General features: G+C 42.3%; 1 protein-coding gene across 3 annotated transcripts in view; it reads left to right on the forward strand.

The window, feature by feature from the left end:
* PBX1 (PBX homeobox 1) overlaps nt 1-24,702 on the forward strand; it is a 218,961-nt gene that overhangs the window by 181,716 nt on the left and 12,543 nt on the right. Inside the window, exons 4-8 of one of the 3 annotated variants that reach the window (XM_081866051.1) lie at nt 5,433-5,623; nt 6,914-7,049; nt 13,883-13,931; nt 22,003-22,115; nt 23,313-23,402. In XM_081866051.1, the coding sequence (XP_081722177.1) occupies nt 5,433-5,623; nt 6,914-7,049; nt 13,883-13,931; nt 22,003-22,115; nt 23,313-23,402 (579 nt within the window). Of the gene's footprint in view, nt 1-5,432; nt 5,624-6,913; nt 7,050-13,882; nt 14,043-22,002; nt 22,116-23,312; nt 23,403-24,702 lie in introns of all 3 variants that reach the window. The other 2 variants (XM_081866050.1, XM_081866052.1) reach the window with 2 other exon arrangements.

A 24,702-nucleotide genomic window follows, 5' to 3' on the forward strand; every position in this document is an offset into this window, starting at 1 on the left:
GGCAAGCCCAGTGATCTGTGGAGAGACACAATAGGAAGTTTTCTCTGTATGTGAACTCATGAGATCCTTTCATTATATAATTAATCCATCTGGGATTATATATTAACTGTTTTCTCACAACCCTGGCACATTCTGAGAACCTCATTACTATTGAGAGGGAAGGGTGAATCTGCCGATTTCAGTTTCTCACAGTTTTTATTTTTTCTCAATCTGAAGTTCAGTTCTCCACACCTGTTTTGATTTTTGTTAAGTCTTCATGAAAATTAATCAACATTGTAATGTGATTTTCTCCTGATATGCACCTGCCTGTATGCAATTTTGCCCAGTATGCCCTTTTTTACAAATCGATTTCCCCTTAAATAATGCATTTTATGTGTTGTTTTCATTAATATGTTGTTGTTGTTATCACCATCATCATTTCATTTCTATACCACTTTATATTTTTAAGGGAAAAATCTAGAAGTGGTTTACAACCTACATTAAAACATCAAATAAAACCATCCAGAATTAAACAACTGAATTAAGTCACGTATAAAGTATACATTGAGCAGGAAACGAAAATACTATCTTGAACATTTAAAAAGAAAACATTATTAAAGGAAGTCAAATATAAAGCACACATATAAAAGAGCAGAATTATCAAGATAAGAGAACATTGTCATTGGCATGGAACATGGCTGCTGTTGCCGCCAGTCCTTCCAAGGTAGCCGTGGAAGTTGAGGCTCCATGACCCGGGCCCTCTTCTACAGTCTCAGCTTTTGTAGTTGGAGTCCGTCACGGCCCTGCCTTCCCAGTCCAGGTGGAAAAAGGCCCGTAAGGCACCGAGAAGATCTTCCAGGCTGAGTCACAGCCAAGATGAGTATATCCATAGTGCTGCAGAATTGTAGAGTTGGAAGTTGGAAGGGACCCCTGTGGTCATCTAGTCCACCCCCTGCAATATAGGAATCTCAACTAAAGCATCCAAGGCAGATGTCTATCCATAGAGTAGGTATTCATATGGACACTTAACCTCAGCATTTGCATTTTTTTCACATGTTAACAACAACAACAACATTAATAATACTATTTGTACTTCACCCCTCTGCCTGGCTTGCCCCATTTTTATATGTACAATTATTATTTTATGCATTTGTGTGTACAGATGCATACACACTTTTGTGCTTATTACCTGGCTGGAGAACTGCATTGCAAAATTCAGTGTGGATTTTGAAGGATGGCTGTGTTTCAAAATATACAAATTAGATAGGTAAAGGTAAAGGGACCCCTGACAGTTAAGTCCAGTCGCGAATGACTCTGGGGTTGCGGCACTCATCTCGCTTTACTGGCCGAGAGAGCCAACAGTTTTTCCGAGTCATGTGGCCAGCATGACTAAACTGCTTCTGGAGAACCAGAGCAGCGCACGGAAACGCCGTTTACCTTCCCACCGGAGCGGTACCTATTTATCTACTTGCACCTTGACGTGCTTTTGAACTGCTAGGTTGGCAGGAGCTGGGACCGAGCAATGGGAGCTCACCCCGTCGCCGGGATTCAAACCGCCGACCTTCCGATCAACAAGCCCTAGGCTTAGTGGTTTAGACCACAGCGCCACCAGCGTCCCTCCGCCATCCGCATCCCCAAATTAGATAGGCTTGCCTTTAAATGTGAACTGATTTTTTCAATTCAACACCCACCCACTCTGTAGCTTTTGTGCTGTTCATTTCCACCCTCAGTCTTTGGCCTAGTTCTCACTAAGGTTTTCAACCTGTTTCTGAGCTTGGACCACTTTAGACTTCAGACAGGGATCCCACTCCTCTGCACAAAACAATTCCCTTCAAACTAGTGTGGTAGGTAGAAGGATTCTAGCATAACTTGTTCTCCCTGATGCTCAGCTCACAGGAATCTTTCCCACTGTCCCATGGGAGAGGATCCCACTGTGTGTGCCTCTTCCCCCACCTGGTTTTGATATACGATTGTCACTTCCATAGGGTGTAATCTTCACAGCATTCACCATTGTTCTTTCAAGGTGAATGATGAAGAAAATGATCACCAACTCTCTTTGAGAACAGTTAGCTTAGGGGCTGGTGCTAAAGATGAGTTGCATGTTGTTGAAGCAGAAGTATTGGACTACGAAGGCAAGCAGATTACTGTCACTCTGGCATCCTTGAAGATGTCAGTGCAGCCTACGGTTTCATTAGGTGGCTTTGAAATCACACCACCAGTAATTCTGAGGTTGAAAAGTGACTCAGGACCAGTTTATGTCAGTGGTCAACATCTCGTAGCTTTAGAAGAAGAACCAGAATCTTCTGAAGATGAAGATGATGATAAGGTACTATACAACACAGCAAAAAGGCCTGCAGGTGTGACATTGGCTAAAGTTCCACAGAAAAAAGTAAAGCTGACAGAGGATGACGATGATGATGATGATGATGATGACGATGACGACATGGATGATGATGAGGAGGAAAGAAGAGACTAGGGCCCTGCGGGACTTGACATCTTTCCACAGGGCCTGCAAGACAGAGCTGTTTCACCAGGCCTTTGGCCAGGGCGCAGCCTGACCCCCCGCCTCTGGCAATCTGCATAGAATTTTGCTTAATGGTTGCCATCAATTTGATTTTAATTAATTTTTATAATGAAATGTTTTTAGAATCGTTGGATTATTTTGATTGTTGTTAGCCGCCCTGAGCCCAGCTTCGGCTGGGGAGGGCGGGATATAAATAAAATTTATTATTATTTATTATTATTATTCTGGAGGCCCTGCACCAACTCTCCATCAGCAAAATAAAGCCAGTTTCTTTCAAGCACTATCTGTGGCCTATTAATGCTTCCATGATGTACGGTGTCCCATATATATTTCTGCTTCTGATATCTTATGTGTGGATTCCCCCCCCCCCCCGTATTGTTGATTCCCTGTGTTACTGAAGAATATTAGCTAGCCAGAGAGTTTGTTAGCCTGACTGAAACTGAACTCGTATGAACTGGAGGTGGAATGTTAGTTTGGAACTGGATTGGTTTTATGCAGTGCAACAGACAGCAGAAAAATGTCTGATCATGTGTTCAAATAGTGTATTTTATGTCTTCTAATGGCAGGTCCATTCCAGAATCACATGGGCAGTACTTCTTATAGCCATATCAACAGAGCAAAGGCTCATCTCATCTCTGAGAGCATCTCATTAAGTAACAAAAACACTTTGCCTTCCCTAGACGATTTCTTTTCCTGTCTGCAAATAGACTCTCTCACACATCTGTGGCTCTGTAGTTGATACTTCCACTGAGTTCTGGACGTATATTTCGATTGCGCATTTGGGGAAATGATCATTCATGCACAGGAAAAAAGCTGCCTGAGGCTTTTGGTTCATTTTTTTTTTTTTTAAGGTAGGGGTGTATATTTTTAAATAAATGCAAACAAAATAAATAAGACCATTGGCTCAGCTCTGTCACAAATAAGAATAGATGAACCTGTCAAATTGAGTTTTTCATTTGTCCAATCTTAAATTCGGTTCTCCTCATTTCTGCATAAATTTGAGATTATTATTTTTTAAAAAGCATGAGAATCCATCAGCATTTTAGTTTGCATTTTTCCTAATATGGACATTTTCTATTTAATTTTACCTAATATACACATTGTTGCAAGCAGCTTTTAGTAATACAATGCATTTTCATATTATTTTCACTAATATATGCATTTATGCACACTTTTCCCTAATATATATGTTTTGTATGCATTGTCTGGCTGGAGAACTGCACGGCCAAATTGGTAGAAGTGCAAATTTTGAAGGATAGCTCTGTATTGGTAAGTGCAAATTAGGTAGGTTCACAATAAGATGTGAACCAAAGTGAATTTCTCCCCCTAGTCACAAATTTGCGCCTTCATCTGTCCATGTGTGCATGCGCATGCTCATGCTCTTTTGCATTTGCTCATGTCCTGTCATAAACTGGTGTTGGATCTTTTATTCCATAAGGGTATTAGATAGAGGTGTCACAGTAATCCGAAAGGTTCAATTTCTGACCTGCGTGAAATGGCTCCATAATCACCATATGCCTGTGTCAGGGAACTGCCATCGGAGAGTCAGGTGGTGGAGGGGCTCAAGGAGGCTAGGAGACCCTCGGATGCGGAGGAAGGAACCAGCAGGGGGAGAGAGAGAGTTCATGGAGAAACTCAGTCGGAGGGATGGCTCCAAGAGACTTTCAGTGAAAACAGCGGGGAGGTCTCAGAACCTCCTCTGGGAACACCTACTCCTCGCAGGAAACTGTCACGCCGAGAATCCCGAAGGAGAGTTTCCGTTAAGGAACTCTTATGTTGGCGCAAATTTCGGAAACGCCCACTGACAGATTCTGCCAGCGATTGAGGGAGTCATGCTTTGAGGGCTCCCGTAAAAGCAGAGCTTTGAGACCTATGCAAAGCTCTGAGGGATTCAGCTTTTACGCACAAGCAGCTCATTATCCCATCACAGCCTGCTTATAAAGAGGCGGATTTAGGGGAGTGTGACCGGCTCTCTTGCATTGGGCACCGGGCCAAGAGAGCGCCTCAGGGGGCATCACAACAGTGACAAAGAGTGGAAGGTGAGAGGCGGGGATGGCGAATTTTGGCCTTCCACAGGGTACCACTGAAATTTTAAAGCCCAAAGACTGCTACTGGGTTATATCCAATTACTTTCTACTAAGGGATTAAACCACAGAGCCTAGGACTTGCCGATCAGAAGGTCGGCGGTTCGAATCCCCCCAACGGGGTGAGCTCCCATTGCTCGGTCCCTGCTTCTGCCAACCTAGCAGTTCGAAAGCATGTCAAGGTGCGAGTAGATAAATGGGTACCACTCTGGCGGGAAGGTAAATGGTGTTTCCATGCGCTACTCTGGTTTCCCAGAAGCAGCTTAGTCATGCTGGCCTCATGACCCGGAAGCTGTACGCTGGCTCCCTCTGCCAAGTAAAGCGAGATGAGCGCCGCAACCCCAGAGTCAGACACAACTGGACTTAACTGTCAGGGGTCCCTTTACATTTAAGGGAGAGATTATCAGTACACACAAATTCTTGTGGAAGTAATGGAGGCAAAAAAATGGTGGCTGGATACAGAAACTTCTACAGAAGCTCATTGGAGGTTGAAGAATCTTTATGCACATCCAACTATGCATCCACTTGAAAGCAAAGAAGTAGGAAACGATTGAATTTAGCTGCACACCTAAATAAGGATCTGAGTGCACATCTTATGAAAAGCAAGATGTGTATTTGGATACATATTCCTACCTGCATCTTATTTTCATTGGTGGTTTCTCTAAATGAGACATTGTGTAGAGTTGCTCAGCAGATGTTCAAGACCATGGGGCAGAAAACCAGACAACGTTTGAAGGAATAAAGGGGCAGGATTCCTACATCCCTGCTGCAGCCGCCTCTTGCACAGCATGCAGTGACTCCTCCGGTCCTAAGGGATCTTCTCGCTCTTTCTCTTGTTGTCCCAGGCATGCAACGAGTTCACCACTCACGTGATGAATCTGCTGCGAGAGCAGAGCAGGACCCGGCCCATCTCACCCAAGGAGATAGAGCGGATGGTCAGCATCATCCATCGCAAGTTCAGTTCCATCCAGATGCAACTCAAACAGAGCACATGTGAAGCTGTCATGATCCTGCGCTCCCGATTTCTCGATGCACGGTGAGTTTACCCCAGGCATATCAAGAAGCACTCACTGAATCACTTTTGTGTGACTAGGAAGGAAGACTTGTAAATTGGAAGAGAGACTGTTCCTCTTCTCCTTTCTTCATCTTCTTCCAGTATGTTGGGGCCACAAATGACTCACATATGTGGGAGCATGAGCTAGTAAACATTTTTTTTTGTGGATCAGTAACTTTTGTAGACTGTTCTACCTGTTCCTTCAAGGTAGATTTTCAAGGCTGTTCTACCTCCCCCCCCCCTAAAAAATAAACAAACGAAAGCTACTATTGAACCATTTAAAGGAAATAGTTGCTTAAGCTTGCTGGGGAAGAAGATAGATGAGCTACAGGGTTATTTCTGTACAAACTGGGTTCAAACTAAATGTATAACAAATTCAATTGTCGAAGCTAGAATTGAAAAGCAAAATAAAAATAACATGGACTGTACAAGTTCAGACTACAGGGAGGAGATGCCCTCTTTGAATGCTCTCCCATGCAAAAGTTCTCTGCAGGTAGAAAATTAGCACACCGTGGAGAAAAGTTATTGGCCAGGGCTCTCACTATTATGCTGATTTTTCTACTTGTTTGCCCCCCACCCCCTTACAGAGCAGAGCACAAGCTAGTTTCCCATAGTTTGCCCATCTTTCAAGTATGTGGCCAGTGCCACGTGAAATTCTTCCAACTTGCTTTACTGCCTGTTTTCCAATAAACTGGAATTATAAAGGCCACTTGGAAGTGGGTCGATGGAAGGTGCTCAGAGTAAAAGGCAGCGAGTGATGTTTGCAGTGTAACTGACAACGTGCTCCAAACTCCTGCGAAAGATCCAGAGATCTCCCCGAATATCTAATTTGGCACAGAGCTAAACGTTACACACAAATGCAAGTTTTTCGCATTTTATTTTTTTATTAAAGAATCTTTGTGGGTGGACATAGGGAGTGACAGCACAGCAGTTGGGGTGATGGCACTTAGCCCATCTCTTGGGTGGGTCAAAATCACCTTCCACGTTTGTGAAGAGCAGTCGATGGAAGGTAATTTTCATCAGAAAACTGTCACATGAGGAAAGGGTTAAATGATTCGCTACTTTGCCAGTCAGATTTGCATCCTCCCAAGGCTGCTGTCACTTTAGGAAGGGGGGAGAAATACACCAATCTGTATGGAACATCTAGTTTGACCATTTGAGATTCGCATAGCAGGGTGTGAGGACTGATGTGTTCCTGGTGACTGTAGGCTCTTCCTTAAATACATTGCTTTTAGGTCATTGAGTACTGAGCATCCGTTTCTTTTTGACCAGGCGGAAAAGAAGAAATTTCAACAAGCAGGCTACAGAAATCCTCAATGAGTATTTCTATTCCCACCTCAGCAACCCATACCCCAGTGAGGAAGCCAAAGAGGAGCTAGCCAAGAAATGTGGCATCACAGTCTCACAGGTAAGAAACCCAGGTGCCTGTTCTGTGCTGAGAGCACCCGTCTTGCCTGTCTAGTTATCCATCCATTTATGTAATCTGGGAGAGGTGGAAAGAACCCGCACCAAAAGAAGTGTCTGCAAAGAAAAAGAGTACCATTGGGAATGAAGAATGAGCAAAGAGGGGGATGAGGGACTGGGGAGCAATAGAATTCTGAGGACATAAGAAAGGAGAAATCTGCTAAGCAAGAAATGTAGAAGTTGTCTAGGGAAGGGATTGTATTTGGGGGGGAAACAACTCTTAAAACTCATGGCTCAGAGGGTAGAGCATGGGACTCTTAATCTCAGGGTCTTGGGTTTGAGCCCCATGTTGGGCAAAAGATTACTGCATTACAGGGGATTGTTCTATGATTCTGCTGAATTGTGTGCAATGATTGTATACGGCAATTGGGTATTCAGGATTGTTTTTAGGCCCCTGATTATTTTAATCCAAAGAAGAGCACAGCCTGTGTTGCTTGCACTAAAATCATGGGCAACTATTCTGGGCAACCTCGCGACGTTTAACTGGAGTTGCTCAGTGAGAAAATCGGGAAAAGATCATGAAAGACAACTTGTTGGATGTCTGCTCAGATAGTACCCTCATCACCTGGGTCAACAATGAGGCTTCTTGGCCAGAGCTGCATGTGAACTAAGAGCTCATCCTAGAATGTGCCCAGGATTCATCTGTAGTGCTGGCAGTGGTTTCCAAGGCTGACAAAGCCATGTGGAAAGATTTCACTGAAAGCAGAACATTTGAAAACCACCACATTTAGGAAACTTTTGTGAAGACTATATTGTCATGGATGGACTGGGGGGGGGAGGGGGGAGTTTCCAGGATAATTTCCATCTTGTTAAGCAGTGTACATAGTAATTACTCTCCCATTTGCTACTGAACATAACACCTCCTTAATGTTCTTCTTTGTGCTATTTTATGTGTTCCCACATGTTTTGAGATTTCTTATTAAGGTGACAAAGGAGCTGGGTTCTCCTAGAATGGAAAGCTCAGCTATTGGCCACCAGTTATTGGCTACCCCCAAGGATGGGACTATGAATGGTGGAATTATTGCTCCTTGCAACCTTCCCAAACTCTCAATGAAGCCTTCCTTGATAAGGAAGTTGCTGAAACAGATTGAAGCTGAGCAGATTTGTGTCATCAAGAACACCATGAATTTATTACATAGGCTGAAGCATAGAATAATAGAATTGTAGAGTTGGAACATATCCTGAGGTTCATCTCGTCTGACCCCCTGCAATGCAGGAATCTCAGCTAAAGTATCCATGACAGATGACCACCCAAACTCTGCTTAAAAACCTCCAAGGAAGGAGAGACAACCACCTCTCATGGGAGTCTATTCCAGAGCCAAACACCTCTTACTGTCAGAGAGTTCTTCCTGATGTTTAGTCAGAATCTCATTTCTTGTAACTTGAAGCCAGGTCCTACCTTCTGGAGGTACCCAGTTGATTACAAGACCACTCTGGCTGATTAGAAGAATCAAAACCAGCAGACCAGAGTCCCTCGGAAGGTAGTGGACTCCTTCATTTGAGGTTTTTAAGCAGAGTTTGGATGACCATCTGTTATGGGTGCTTTAGTTAAGATTTCTGCATTGCAGAGGGGTCGGACCAGATGACCCTTAGGGTCCCTTCCAACTCTACCATTCTAGGATTCTTTGATTCTGTAATTTTATGGATGATATAGAAATTTGATTTTGCCCCCTTATGCTATTGCCTCTCAATTTTTTATAATGCTGTGGCTTTTGTAAAGGCTTTTCCCATTCAGCCAATGGGCATTCCATGATCCAGGGAGCCACCTAAAATTAAGAAGGTAGCAATGCCTAAGAGCTGTTTCCCAGTATATGCAGTTGGAGACAGCAGCAACCTTCTGAAGATTGCTTCCAACTGGGAAGTCAGGCCATACCAGTCTTTAATGAATTTCATGTTACTTTCTTGTTGACCATTTTTCCAGTTCACATATTTTTGATTCAAACTTTTTGTCATTGAAAGTGTTAACAATTCCTCCTTCTTGGTTTCACCTGCAGCTTCAAAAGTATGCTCTTCCATCACCCAAATCACTGATGAGATTATTGTGTTCCAGTAGACTCAGAGCAGAGATTATTGTGTTTCAATAGACTCAGCAGAAACTACTCTTGTTTTCTCTTGCCATTTGCATCTTGCAATGTGCATTTTTATCCAGATGTGTTCACCAGATAGAAGTTTTGTGTACTCAACCTTTCTATCTGTCTTTTGTTTCTTTCTCATGTGGGCTAGCAAATGTTTAAGTAACGACAGCTGTCAGGTTTCTCTTGTACTAGCCCCTTTGAAATGAATGAGACTTGTGCAGGAGAACTTCCTGACAGGTTGTACATCTGCATGTTTTTTATCTGCTAAATATTTTTTTTTAAGTAACGAAAGTTTACTTAGGTATGAGTTGCTCTTGACTAATTCATATAGACTATTACACAACATTCTGTCTCTGACATTTAGATTCATTTATGTTTTAGTAACTTAACCAGATACTAAATTGAATTAATTAGCATTTATGCCTCACTGCTCTTTCAAGTTATTTATTAACTAATTAATGACATTTTGGACACACGAACACACACATGCTCCTATTGTGTTTCTCTGTGAGGATTGTTCACCCCCAAGTTTCGAGATGTTGCATGCAAGCTGATGCTAGATTCCACAACTAGAGGAGCTGCTGCTTTCTTTTGGCTTGTTAGGGTAGAAACTGCCACAGCATGCAGAAGCAACTCTGAACTTTTAGTAGAAATGTTGGGTGATCTTGAGAACTCTCTTTCATATTTCAAATTTGAATCTCCTGTTACTCTAAATTTGTATTCTCAGGTTATGGCAACCTTGACTTTGCTAATTTCTTGAGCTGAAACAAAATAAAAAAATTCCTTCCAGTAGCACCTTAAAGACCAACTAAGTTAGTTCTTGGTATGAGCTTTCGTGTGCATGCACACTTCTTCAGATACCTGAAGTATCTGAAGAAGTGTGCATGCACACAAAAGCTCATACCAAGAACTAACTTAGTTGGTCTTTAAGGTGCTACTGGAAGGAATTTTTTTATTTTGTTTTGACTATGGCAGACCAACACGGCTACCTATCTGTTCTTGAGCTGACAAATTGCATCACATTGTGAGCTTGGCCCTTGCCACCTGTCCAATATGGTTTGAGGTTTAGAGGTTCTGCATGCTGACATTTTCTATCATTGTTTAGTGGCAGATATGCTCCCAAATGCAAACTTAAAAAAATATTCCAGTGCTATTCAGCACCAAGGAACTGATATGTCATCCATACCAGTCAAAGGGCAGTAGTTGTCAATAACTATATTTATCAGATATTTATCATTTCTCACTTTCCCTGTATTGAGAATGCTTTGGTCAAACCTCAATTGTTGTCCAAGTATACAATACTTCCTCCCATATGACTTCCACTGATGCATAAAATATAGGATTTCCCATTTATTTGTCTGTTTGCTTACTCATAAAACTTCTACAGCATCTTTTGTTCTGGAAAAGATATTGTGTTAATATCTACAGGACTATGTGGCAACCAGTTTTACAGTTTTACTTTCACAGTTCTAATAAGACTTTGAAACCAGGGGAGTCATGCTGTCCATTGGGACCAGTCAGTAGTCCACCAGCTATATTGTAAATTCCTGGTGAAAGATACTTTTTTTCAACCAGAACTTGCCAGAACTCAGTTCCGGCACCTCTCAGGTGGCCACCGTTGCCATTATAAGAGAACAAGGGAGGTGTTCATGGTGAGTTTCTCCACCTCTTTTCCTAGAAAAATAGCACTGGTCACTGGCCTCACTAAACTTTCACAACTGAAAGCCATATCAAGAAGCTCATGTGAGATGGGGCTTCAGTTAAGGATGGATCAGATGTCAAAGTGATAAATAACTACCTGACATTCAGAAGACATCTTAAGGCAGCCCTGTTCAGGGAAGTTTTTAATCTGTGATATTTTAGTGTGTTTTTGGTTTTTATGGAAGCCGCCCAGAGTGGCTGGGGAAACCCAGCCAGATGGGCGGGGTACAAATAAAAAATTATTATTATTATTATTATTATTATTATTATTATTATTATTATAGATGGATCAGCCAATTCTCAGGTCTGTGTCACTTTTGAATGTTTTTAGTTATAAGCCAGCTGTGTCCCATTTCCACATTAAGCTGAGAATTACTTTTTTTTTTTAAAAGATCCTCATGAAAACGTGCACTTAAATTTGTATTTAAATACAAACTTGTCTTCTCAAGAACATGTTTTGTCTCCAAAAGAAATTATTTTGATACTTGTTTTGAGCCAATAACTGCATCACACAATTTTGAGAAGTGCAAAATCTAAAGGATAGCTACATCCTCATCTGCACATTGATCCTGGTGGTATGGATCAGGTCAACTCATATCAGAATTCACAGGAATCATGTTCCTCAAGCATCTCATGCTGCAGCGTCCCAGAAGTTGGTGGAAGATTATGATCTTCCTTCTAAATCTCAGGGAAAGCATCCCACTGATGCAGCAATGTCACCTGTTTTATAGAAGTTCATTTCCACAGCAGGAAAGATGTTATCAGGCAGATTTTTGACTCTCCAAATAAACTGTATGCAAGAAACATTTTATGCGTTGATTCTATTTCAAACTTTAAACTGATTTGCTACCCGCTTCATTTCAAAAGATCCAGTGTTAGCAATGCCCTTAAATATGTGCCAAAAAAGCTTCACTATTTCCAACTTTATTCATGAATGGAAGCTTTTATGTATCTTGCTTTCAGACAGAAGAGAATGGTGCTCAACTCAGAAAGCAAATATAGCATTACTGAAAAAAGTTCATGTCAGGGTCTTTTAGAAACTGCACTGAGAAGGTTAAGCTCATCCTTCTAGCGTGGGGTGGGTGAAACATTTTTGGCCAGAAGGCCACAACACATACACACACACACACACACACACACACACCAACCAACCAACCAACCACGGGGAGCCCAGTGTTGTGTTGTGTTGTGTTGTGTTGTGTTGTGTTGTGTTGTGTTGTGTTGTGTTGTGTTGTGTTGTGTTGTGCAAAGCAATGCAATGCAATGGAGCCAACCTGCCACTCTTGTTCTTACTCACTTGTGCAATGCCAAGCTGTAAAAAAAGAGAAGCCGCTATGATGGACAGCGACGGAAGTTCTCATCTGTAAGCCATCAGTTCCAAGTGAGAAGCAAAAGCTGGCCAGCTATAGAAAGAATAAATGAGGCTGTCATCTGACTATATGTGGAATCCACACAGATATTTCAAAATCCAGAGCGTTATGCATTCATGTCTCACATTTCAGGGAAGCTGTCCGTGCAAACATACAAGGGTCAGACCAAGATGGATTTAGTTCCGCCTTCTGCTTCCATCAGCAGCAAGTTCACATGGCTCTGGGTGCTCGCAAGCATGGCATGAAGGTTTTTGCCTCTATTATCTTGTATCCAAAGGCAGACAACCTCTGAATGAGGAGGTTTCCTTCGTAGCTAGACTGTTCTCCAGGAATTTGTCTGTTCCCTTTTAAAAGCTATCTAAGCCCTGTGCTGAGGGGGTTTTACCTGCTAGCCTGGTCCCAGATTCCACAGATACAGAGTCTCATTTGCAGGCATACAGACATATACACCAATAGGCTCTGATTATCCTTTTGCAGCGTATGGATTGTACAATAAGATCCTATGCAGGTTGCAGGATACACAGGATTGGCAGACAAGATCTCCAGCTCATGGAGGCTTGGGGAAAGGCCCTCGGGTGCAATTCCACCCCAAAATGTTCATCTGTATGTTTAACAAAAACCTGCCCAGGGCTTTCTTGCATTGCCACGTGTGAATTCTGTCAAGTGAGAAATACATTTATTTTACCCTGCCTCCTTAGAAAGTAAACAGCAACGATCATCTTCTATTCTTTGAGGAGCTTCACACTAAAAGATTTGTCCAAGTTAGCATTTCCGTGATTAGTTTGAAGTAATTCCATTCCAAAGTCTTGGCTACATTTTATCTACACAAATTTTAAGCACTGTATATGACAGGATAATAATATCAAATTTATAAAAGAATGAATGGGTTAGGACATTTTTCACATATATTTGTATATTGGGGGAGCTTTTTCTCTACAAATGTTTGTGCCTTTTTATTTTTATTTTCTTCTGTTTTGCTTTGTATCACTTTATTTCTTTATAACTGAAAACTTTTCAATAAAAAAGAGCACTGTATATGACAGTTCCGTTTACGGTTGTTTATGCATTATAGCAACTGCAAGGGAGCTGTGCATGGATAAGGATGCAAAGTTTTACAGCAGTTTCAGAGTCTTGACATACCTTGTTCGTTCTCCTCTGTTTGTAGTAACAATTACATAAGTTAACTTCTTGAGGTGTGGGGCCGATTTGTGGAAGAAATGATCCCTTGGCACAGAAGATGCTCCTGATGGCTCTCTTTGTCTCTTCTATGATTCTGAGATTCCATAAATCACATCAGGAAAACATGGATTTCTATTTTAAATGGAAATGTATGGAAGCACAGTTTTAGCATGTGGCCCAAGGCCTAGCCTCTCACACCAGAAAACATAAACAAAAATCCACAGTGTGTGCTGTATATAAGCACAAAATCATATAGTTTTATGGGTCTGTCTTGTAAGTTCAGAGAGAGATTTATTCTAAACTATTAATCAGCATACTTAAACAGCATTCCCATTATTTCCTCCCTTTCCCCTGGCTTCCCACCCTGGTCATATATTTGACTTCTTATTAACAGGCTTTTTTCCCCCTCTCTCTCTCTCTCTCTCTCTCTCTCTTTTTCAAACTTGCTCTAGGTATCAAACTGGTTTGGAAATAAGCGAATCCGGTACAAGAAGAACATAGGTAAATTTCAAGAGGAAGCCAATATTTATGCTGCCAAAACGGCTGTCACTGCTACAAATGTGTCAGCCCATGGAAGCCAAGCTAACTCACCCTCAACTCCCAATTCAGCTGGTTAGTTTTTTTTTTTCTTTTGGGTTGTTATTGTTCTTTTCTTTCCGTGGGGTTTTATTTTCTTTTAGTATCAATGTGTGTTTCTCGTTTGCTTTTTAATTTGGTTTCCTCTTTGGTTCGTTCACTTTTGGGGCAATGTATTCATTTAGGATATTTTGTTCCTGTCTGTTTTTTCTGTTTCTGAAGGCAATTAAAAGTAATGTGTTGGGAATTTTGGCACGGAGAACGTTTTGCCTGAGTTGCTGGTTCTCCCAGGAGAAAGGTCGTCCGTGCACATTTGTATGTTTCAACAGGGGAGAGACGTTTATCACTGGGTGACCCTGATAAATAACCCAACACATTCAGGGGCCACAATCCACCAGGAAGTTCTCCTGTACAAGCCACATTGAAATGAATGGGAGCTGCACACGAGCACACAATGTTTCCATGGGACTTTTGCTCAGAGCATCACCCAGTCATGTTATTTGGTGTCTGTATTGCGTGAACGTTTCTCTCTGGATTATTGCTTACTTATTCCCATTACCTGTAGCTCACCTGTTTTGTGTAATTTTATTTTTCTTTGGTATCAGAATTGCTAGTGGGCTTTTTACTCCATGAAAATTCAAACATGGCTTGTCCCTCTACCTTTCCAGGATGTGATCTTGTGTTTTTTGTATTAGTTATGCAAGGGACAAATTCATTTTAGGTTCCTTGAGTACTATTGCGGAGAAAGGCAGAGTGGAAATTTGGGAAATAAATTAGCCCAATAAATAGTTTATTTGATCTTGATATTTGAGATGCATGTGGTAAAGAGCTTGGATCAGGCTTGCTGTTTCATGTTTGCATCGTGTTAGACAATTGTTTATGACAAATTGTTCATTGTAAAATGGATTGTAATTTCCTGGGCCATAGAAAACTTGGGACAATCTTTTTGGGAAAAGGTCAGCTTAAGGACCAGTTTGTGAACAAATGTGTACTGTATGGTTTTTTTGTTTTAAAAGAGGGAAAGGCCAAATACATTGGGTTGATACACTTTTTCTACGTTATGAAATTATATGGGTACAGATAAATACGAGGCATTTACGTAAAGCTGCCAACAAGCTGTGCCGAAGACGGTGTAATTTGGATGTCTTCCAAGAGAGCCTAGATATTGTTAGAAAACATGCTATGTCTCCTGCTCTGAATTTTTTAAGCTCCGAAATAATAAAGCATTAAAGTAGAGTATCTTTCTTTCAGAGGAGTGTGTGCCTAAGGTGAGCCCTTGTTCTGAGTCACTTCAGTCTTTATTCTAGCCCACAGTTCAGGTCAGTGTGACCAAGTGGCTAAAGCAAAGGGAATTAGAGCTTTGTGATCTGGAACCTCCTACCCAAGTTGTTTTGGCAATGGGAGAAACATCGTAGATAGTAACCCATAGCTGAGCAGCACCGGCAGGGCACGCATCGTGCTTTGGTCTTCTTTTGGGGGCGGGTGGGCTGGCCCTCCTCAGAACCAGAATGGACTTCATTTTCTGAGGAACTGATGGTGCCATTTCTGTGCAGTGGGGAAGAGGCTAGAACTCCTGGCAACACCATTCATCATGCCTGGAGGTGGTTCTTCCCTACATCTCTTCTGATTGAAGCTTGTTTAGTAGTGCTGGCTCTGCAGCTGACATGGGCCAGAGGCCTTGTTCCACAGGTAGGCCCTCCTCACTCAAATGAGGGAGCGATTGACAACGTGACTGTGTGTGAAGCAGGTTGCCCTGGCAGCTGCAGCCCCAGGGCTGAAGCCATTGCTGTTGGTGATCTTGGCCCCATTAAGGCAAAGTGGAGGAGTACCAGAAATCAAATCTCACAAGTAACACTATGCAGGTCACACATCACAAATTACAATCTGTTTCTCACTACTTTTGAAAATTGAGATGGTGTGTTTTGCCTTATTGGTTTATCATTTACTGTCTTGCTCAAGGCCTGTGAGTTACAAGAAGCTGCTTGGTAATGTAGCTGTTATACAAGAGAATTGACCTTTTTATGAGCTCCGCTCCCTGGCCTGTGAACAGCAGCCATAAAAAAACCCCCAAAAATCTAGACTTGCCCTTTTGCAGTGGCAAGGAGCCAAATCCGTAGTAAACTTCCGCAAGACAACATTTCGTGTTGGTTTCCCCAAGACCTCCTTGTAATAGGAGGAATGGCTCTTTAAAGCAGTGGCTTGCTGGATAAGAGAAGTGATTTTGCCTGGCCGAATTTCATAATAGCCCAGAATGGCAAAAACATTTAGGACTGCTTCACATGTTACATTTTATATATATATGTACCTGACACATTTTAACTGTGCAAGGAAAAACAAAAGTACTGTACAGTATGAATGCAGAAAGCACACGTTTGCTGAGATATATATCTTCAGGTTCTCTTGTCAGAGAGCCCAAAGTGGCTTTTTCTCCCTGTTTGAAGTGTGCATTTGGAAGCAAAACTGGAGTTGTTGCTGTGTTGTGCATGAAACGACACCCCACTGAGTGAAAGGAAGGCAGGGGACAATAAGGGATGTGAGGAAGCATTTTAGGAAAAATAAGAAATGGACATTATGTTTGGAGGATGAGCCTAACAGTAGAGGTTTGTATTGGGGCCATGCAGATGGGCGTTCACTAACTCGCAGGTTCAGATCAGAAGAATCTTTATTTGAATCCGCCACTAGCCATAGCAATAAAATAAAATAAAATGTACTGAAGACAGAGGTAAAAACTTAACTATACAAAATACACGTTGGAGGTTTACATCAATAATCAAATAATAGATATTATTCTAATTACCCCTGCTAAAAAACCTTGCAGTTTTTGCTGTCACCGGATTATTATTGTTATTATTTATTGAATTTATATACCGCCCCATACCCAGAGGTCCTGATCGTCTTGATCTGCTAAAAGAAAGGAAACAGTAACATCACTCCTCAAAGATTGCACTCCAGAAGCACATGAGCCACTGACTCAGTACTGCCGTCTCCACAGGAACATAACCGTTTTTCCAGTGCAATCTTTTGAAATTGACCCTCAAGTACAGCTGAAGGCAGTAGTATATTCAATCTTGTGAAAGTGAGAGCGCGTCTGTACTTTGGAATTGTTAAATTTTGCAAATAAGGTGACAAAATGACTAGGTGGAAAATAATCATACCATGGACAAAATTTCCTTATTGTGGCCAAATTATTGGTTAGTGGTTTCTTAGTTTGAAAAGCAGCTGCTAATTATCCTGGAGTTTGACACCCTGTGTAACACCCTCTACTCCAGGGATCCGCAAACTTTTTCAGCAGGGGGCCGGTCCACTGTCCCTCAGACCTTGTGGGGAGCTGGACTATATTTGGGGGTGGGGGTGTGAACGAATTCCTATGCCCCACAAATAACCCAGAGATGCATTATAAATAAAATCACACATTCTACTCAGGTAAAAACACCAGGCAGGCCCCACAAATAACCCAAAGATGCATTTTAAATAAAAGGACACATTCTGCTCATGTAAAAAGACGCTGATTCCCAGACTGTCCGTGGACCAGATTTAGAAGGCGATTGGTCCAGAACTGGCCCCTGGGCCTTAGTTTGCCTACCCATGCCCTACTTCCTCGGGAGTTATGCTGCTTCACAACCTTGACTGAGCCTCTTAGCCAACTGCTCTCTCCCCTTAATCCTATCCACTTGCCTACCTGTTGGGTCCATGTAAGTCAACCCTTGCTGATCTGGCCAGAGTCCCTTCCTTTCCACTGCTGTAATGCACCATTTTCTTTTCCCTCTGCACATTGCAGATTCTCCTTTCCTCATTTCCACAAAAAAAACACCTCTTTGTCTCTCCAGCTCCGACACCACCTCAGACTTTCATCCTGCTGCTGTGAATCTCCTCTGATCTTCTCCTTCTCCCCTGTGGTGTAAATCAGTCACTCTTGGCAAACTGCTGCTTTCTCTTCATGCAGCTGCAGTTAAGACAGCATCTTCCGTCTAGGCCTGAAAACAAATAATTGTTAATTTCTCAGTAATTTAAGCAAGAGTTAGCTAGACAGAACTAGGTCTCTCCCATCAACTTGCTCTAAATTTAACTAGATTTGTATTAATCACATGAAATGGGAGGGGGTCCTCTTTTCTTCCTATAACAGTTTTGGGTTGTTGTTTTTAACTTCCACAACATTTCCTTTAAGGAGCTTACAGTTACCACCAATGTGAATTATTGTAAAAGAAGGCATCACACATGCAATGGGGATATAAATGTTTCCATATTGCTTAAAAAATCATCAAAACATTTCCTTTCTATTTGATCCCTTTGTTATAAAAGTCCACATCCTAAAACAGGATAAGAATTAAATATTGAACTTCGCTTTCAATAAAATCTAAAGATCAGTGTGATTCAGAAGATCAGAGGCGAAGGAACTTTTGTAAATAAAGATGGAAGTCAGGCCTTCTGACCTGTAAATGCTGGTCCCTTTTCCCAGATAAATCAGGGGTTGGCTTTAGTGACTCATTGGATAAGAGAAAACCATTTTGCACATGTTCAAAATGTTGTTAATTAATGCTTTATTGAGATCTCCCTCAAACAAGCCACTGGTACTCAGGCGGGTATCATGGAAAAGTTCACAAGCCAAGTAACTGAAAGTCAGGAGCACATTGTCACTCAGCAGGGTGGCAGTTGTGACCAGTAGCCATTGATAAGTTTACCTTCCATTTTGGAATATAATATTTTATGAAATTGCCAACAGAATACTTCTGGAGCAAATGAGGTACTCTTGCTTCTGGCTCCAGAGATGGAAGCAGGGAGACTGTTCAGAGACAGCAGCTCACAAGCCAGTCAGGGAACCTTAGTTAGTGTTTGACCATTTCAGCATGGCAAAACATCCTTTTTCTTCATTCCACTTCTCCTACACATTGCTCAAAAATGTAAGTAATGGAAAAAATAATGTCAAACTCTGCTGAAGGGGAAATGGAATATTGTTGGGAGGAATGTATTTCTGCTTTCAAAGCTCAGTTGAATGAACTATCATCCCGAAATTCTGGAGATGCTGTTCATTGAGGGTGGTGTGTGTCTTTGTTTTGATGTCATTCCTTTCCCCCACACCATTGTATTATCCCTTGGAGATGCCTGGCCATAGTAACTCTCCTTCCTGAAGACTTTGCATTGATGCCAAGAATGCTGAAGCAGCATCACGGATGACACTAAAGGTCATCTCAGCAATTACTGTTCTGACTCTATCTGTACGGTGTAAATTCCATTGGTGTGCACATTTGCCACTTACATATGTGCATTAATCTTTGGAAGACTTTGGACACAATCCACTGGGACATTCTCAAGCACAAACCTCATAGAAATGAATGAGAGCTGTGGAAGAACACAAGTACTCTTGTACTTCCATAGGGCTTTCACAGGAGACCAACCTGATGAATTGTGCCATCTGCATCAATATCAACATATATTCACTAAATGGCATCTATCAATACCATTGTTGCTTTGAATGTAATTTTGTGACTGTTCCCTTTGCCCTGCCGATTCACCATCTGTCAAGTAAATGCCATTTCTACTTTTTGGGAGGGATATTTTAAAAAGATAGTGTGGGGTAAAATACCCACACTTTTCAAGCAAACTAACTTAAAAAGCAACCTGTGCTGTCTGCAGAAAAGGGATGGAGGCACATGGGCTTCCTAGGGCCTCTTTGCGGTGATATCATTGGCTTGCTGCACGACCTTGAAAATCCAGATCATTTATTGAGGCCATCTGTTAAGGAGAGAAAACCATACTTTTACCCAAATCCCATGGCATTCCTGTGAGACTTAAATAATTACAGTAGGCACATGTTGTATACTCAGAAGGCGGGTGTCACAGAAAGGAAAATATTGGTATAATCATGGCATTTTTTCAATCCCAAAAAGTTGGTACTCTTAGTGCTGCACAGTAATGGGAGTTCTTGAAAAGTAATCGGAACCATTTCCAGTAGATTATCTATTGTCAAAGTGTGATTAGATAGATAGATAGATAGATAGATAGATAGATAGGTATACAGATAGATTTATTCCCTGCCCTTTTAGTGACTATGCGCCATGCAGAGCAGCTTACAGCAATTTAGAATCACAATATCATAAAATACAATAAAAACACAGCATTAAGAATTCATTGAAATACAACAGAGGTAAAGATCACAGCCAAAACATGACCTTTACAGCAGATACTTAGCAGGTAAAAGCATTCTGGAATTAAAATGTTTTCCCCAACCAGTGGGAAACAGCCAGAGAGGGGGTCACCTACGCTTCATAGGACAAAGTGCTTCATGATATTGGTGCAGTCACTGAGAAGGCCCTATCTCTTGCTCTCATCAAACACTTCTCCATCCTAAGTAGAATGCAAAAAAGTCCTTCTGATCTTACGGAGTAGGCAGGATGGTATGTAAGGAGGCAATCCTTCAGTTACAGGTTTTTTTCCAAAGCCTGATGAAGTCAATTGGGATGTTTCCACCATACGCTAAAGGAGACTTTGAAGAACTTCTTAGCCCTTGCTAATTATTGTGACATTTTAGAATCTCTCCTTCAAGATGTGTTTACATTGGAGCAAAAAAAGACTTCGTGGGCAGGGGAGATGTTTGCAGGGGAACTCACCGTTGGACTGTTTCTTGTCTTCTGATGGTTGTACTCTTCAGATAACTACACCCTCCCTCCATTTGTTAAGTGTTTAGCACAGATGTTGGAAACCTCTGGCCCTCCAGATGTTAGTGAACTGCAGTACCCGTCATCCCTTGCCATTGGCCATGCTTGCTGGCACAGATGGGAGTTTTAGCAACACCTGGAGGACCAAAGGTTTTCCACACCTGGTTTAACCAAAATATTTGCAAAGAGAAAGTATAGTTCAAAGGTTCACAGAGCTTTTATCTGTATTTCACTGTTGGGCAGTTGCAAAAAACCAAGCAAACGAACCAACCCTAGACATAGTAGTTATATATCTTCCATGTGGGAAATATCGAACAGCTTGGCATTGCAAAAGTGCAATGGAATTGACCTGGGCCCCTGAAGTCTCTCCCTTCAAGCCTAATGTCATGCTTAAAACTAAACCTTGCACGTTCAGCTTTCTCATTCTTAACATCAGTTGCACGAGAGTTTCAAAATAATCCTTTCCTTCCAGTCTATCTCATGCAGTTAGGTTGCTGTGTTATAAAGTATATTTTTTTGCAGGGGACATAGGGGGAAAACTGAAAGGGAGTTACGTCTGGAATTACACTTTTCAACCCTGTGTGTGGTTGAGATTATTGAGATAACGTGATCTAGCGAGTTCCAGATTTTGCCATGAGACAAAGACAACACGGAGATCAAGAGAGCCTTACCACATTCTTGTGGCCCATTTTTCCTACACCCCAAAGTTGGCACATTATGTGCTCCTCTAGATGTGTGGGGCGTGAGGGACTAGTGGAAATCCCTGGCCTTTGCTTCTATTCTACATTTTGCTATCCTGCCAAATTGGCCAAGATAGATTCATTGCGGGCTGTGACTGGAACCTCTCACGAAACTGGCGGTGTCTTAGCATGGCACGCTCCACAAACATGTTCTATTCATCTATATTTATGGGAGTCATCTTCTAAAAACAAGATAAGACTGCTGTCCAGGCATCACAGCTGAAAATATCAAAGCTTGCTAAGACATCAGTGTGCTGTCCACAGCAACAAAGCAACCTCCCCCCCACGAAACAGGAGCTATGTGCCGCACCCTCCATCAGGAAGCACTGAATTCTGAAGGACTCATTTCTGTTGAGAAGCTGGTTGGAGGGCAAGCTTTTTTGAGATGTGATATTTATAGCTCTTACAGTGCATCCTCTATCTCTCTCTCTCTTTTAATTTTTTATATTTTTATTTTTTGCTTGCTCTGTCCTTCGTGCTACTAACCTGTTTTGTCTCCTGTTTGGGATTGCTTTGCATGCCATTTCCTTCTTCTTGGCTGACAGGCGTGTGGTTGATCCTCTTCCTTTCTATGATTCAGGTGCCTCACTCTTTCCTTTCCAGGTTCTTCCAGTTCTTTTAACATGTCAAACTCTGGAGATTTATTCATGAGCGTGCAGTCACTCAATGGGGATTCTTACCAAGGGGCCCAGGTTGGAGCCAACGTGCAGTCACAGGTAGGGATCCATCGGATGTACTGCCAGTGAATGCATCAATATCAGAATGAAGAGCCTTTGATCCTATTGGCGTTCCCCATTCCTGTCCCAAGAGAGGAAATCGAAGCTCTGTAACCAACCTAAACCAGTCAAAACAAAAACCCCAAACCAAACAATTTTATTTATTTGTTACCAAAAATTGTCTTTGGGGATGTTGCCCACGCTTTGTGAATGCATTTGGCTCTGGCTTCCTAGTTACAGTAAGAAGAAATCAGTATTTGAACGGAAAGAGTATTTCGCAAGATGCAACTTGCTTAGTGGATTTTCTAGGAGAAATGACCAGATATTTGTACCTCGGGCTTATTTTTCAAGATGTCCATATTGTCATATTCTGCTTGGTTTAATGACAAGAGAGTGGTGCTGAACTACAGAAGTTTCCCTTTCCCCCATTTCAGTGTCAAACTTCATTTAGCCATCCTATCCTAGAAGCCAGTTTGACAGGGAAGAGTGCAGGAAATAATCACTGGGGTGTAAGCCACTTCTTCCTGATGCAATGGTTGCAACAGCTTCTTAGGTATTTGCTTACCCCTTCGGGAGTCTCCTTTTACCCTTAGATAATGGTGCCAACCACTCAAACATTTCCATCTCATGTCAAGGTGCATTAAAAGCAAAGCTAGGTTACATTGCTACCCTGAATGCAGAAAAGAAGGCATGCTAGATGGCAGGCAGTCTCACGCGGTCAAGAAGGATGAATGGTCTCGAGAGGCAAGGCGTGAACCCTCGTAACGCTCATTTGTATTAAGTCAACTCTCTTCAGTTGCAAGTGGCACTGAGAAACCTTGGGTTGAATAACTGGTGTGGATAGCAGGGTTGACAGATTTGGACGGAGTAGATTTCTTACCCCCATATAGGAATTGCTAACTCAACCAAGGACCTCCAACCAACTTGCCTCCTTGTATATTTTTCTCCCCACCATTTGCTGCACTACTCAGAATCCAGCACGGGCTGCTGCTGCTGCTGCTGCTGCCACTGTTACTATCAGGGATTATAGTGGGATGTTTGGAGGGAGGGAGGCATCTTCACTTATTGCTGCTTGGAGTGAACACTGGGAAATCTTGATTATAGTCATATCATCCTATTTTAGTCACCCCCAAAATTAGTCTTGCCTTTTAATATCTGTGTTCCTAATTCTCTCTTTGTTGTTGTTGGTCTGTTTAGGTGGATACCCTTCGCCATGTTATCAGCCAGACAGGAGGATACAGTGACGGACTCGCAGCGAGTCAGATGTATAGTCCGCAGGGCATCAGTGTAAGAAAAATAGGCTTCCTTTTTTCTTTTTTTCCCTTTCTTGTTGGTTCTCTCTTTCCCAATTATTTCAAAGCCATAGGGCTCAGAATGCCACTTAGTAGGACTTGTCTTAGCTTTACGGTCACCTAGTTTATTGCTTCTGTATCGGTCGTGCCAACGGCAGAGTTCTCTCTGCGAAAAAAGTGGCGATGGGGCAGGCCTTGTGCAGGCAGCTGGCGTCTAGGACTGTCAGACGCAATCAATATTCACATGGCACCTGCGGCCACTTGCGTTCTGCTGAGAGAGCTGCTAAACAGGTGACACCTAGTACAGTGGCAGGAGGGGACCCAGACATCTCCAACGAGAAGGCCAAGGGCTGGAGTCCATTGCAGCTGAACGTACCATCTAAAATAGTGGGTGGGCCCTCTCCCATTCTAAAAGCCAAAAATGGATTATTAACAGATTGATGATAATGACGACGACGACGACGATGCTAATACAGAAATTAGAGTAAGAAAAAATGAGGGGAGGGGGTGGAGAGGAGAGGAACATCTTCTACTTGTTCTGGGTTGCGCTGGCGGCTCCTCACTAGCATGAAAATTCATAGCGACAAGCTGTGTCGTACAGAGTGAAATCGATCAGACAGACACAAGGAGAACCGAGTGTAGATTCGGGACAGCAATCCAACTTCATTTCTCAGATCAATCATCCGCCATCTCAGTGGCGGTGACAGCAAGCTGGGAGAAGAGGGGAGCCTGGAAAAGGAGGCTGCCGTACACTGTGTCGGGGGCTTCTCTTTGCCCCTTTTAGAGGTCAGGGGAAGAGTTGCGCTCGAGGATTAACCTGAAAATACTGGGAGGGCGAAGCATGGTCCTGATGTTTTGACTTTCCACTGCATGCGTGCCTCCGACGCGAGGAGTGCCCGTTGAGGGTGGTGGCAAAGGGCAGTGCAAGGTTTAGAGGCTTCTCTCCCACCCTCTTAGATAACCTTCAGGATTTCTACTGTCTGCATTGCTCACAACAGTGCTAGGCAAAGCAAGTATTTTCTTAGTGGGGAATCATACAGCATGCTGCCGTTGGACCTGCTAGGCATTCTCCATGAGCTCATGTCAAGTTGAAATGAAAGGAAGTGCCAAGGATAGGATGTGACGGAAGGGAAAGTCTTAAAACGGCTTGCCAAGACCCCCCCCCCCCTCTCTCGTACTTTTTGTTCAAGTACAAAATTTGAGGCTTTAAAAGGCAAGTGCTTAGATACCCAAAGTAAGTCGAAGCTCACGGGTTGGCAGGTTGGGTCATATGGGAGTGCATGTTGTTTTTTCTC

This window comes from Podarcis erhardii (assembly GCF_964252035.2).
Source record: "Podarcis erhardii genome assembly, chromosome: 6".
In the NCBI taxonomy this organism is placed as follows: domain Eukaryota; kingdom Metazoa; phylum Chordata; class Lepidosauria; order Squamata; family Lacertidae; genus Podarcis; species Podarcis erhardii.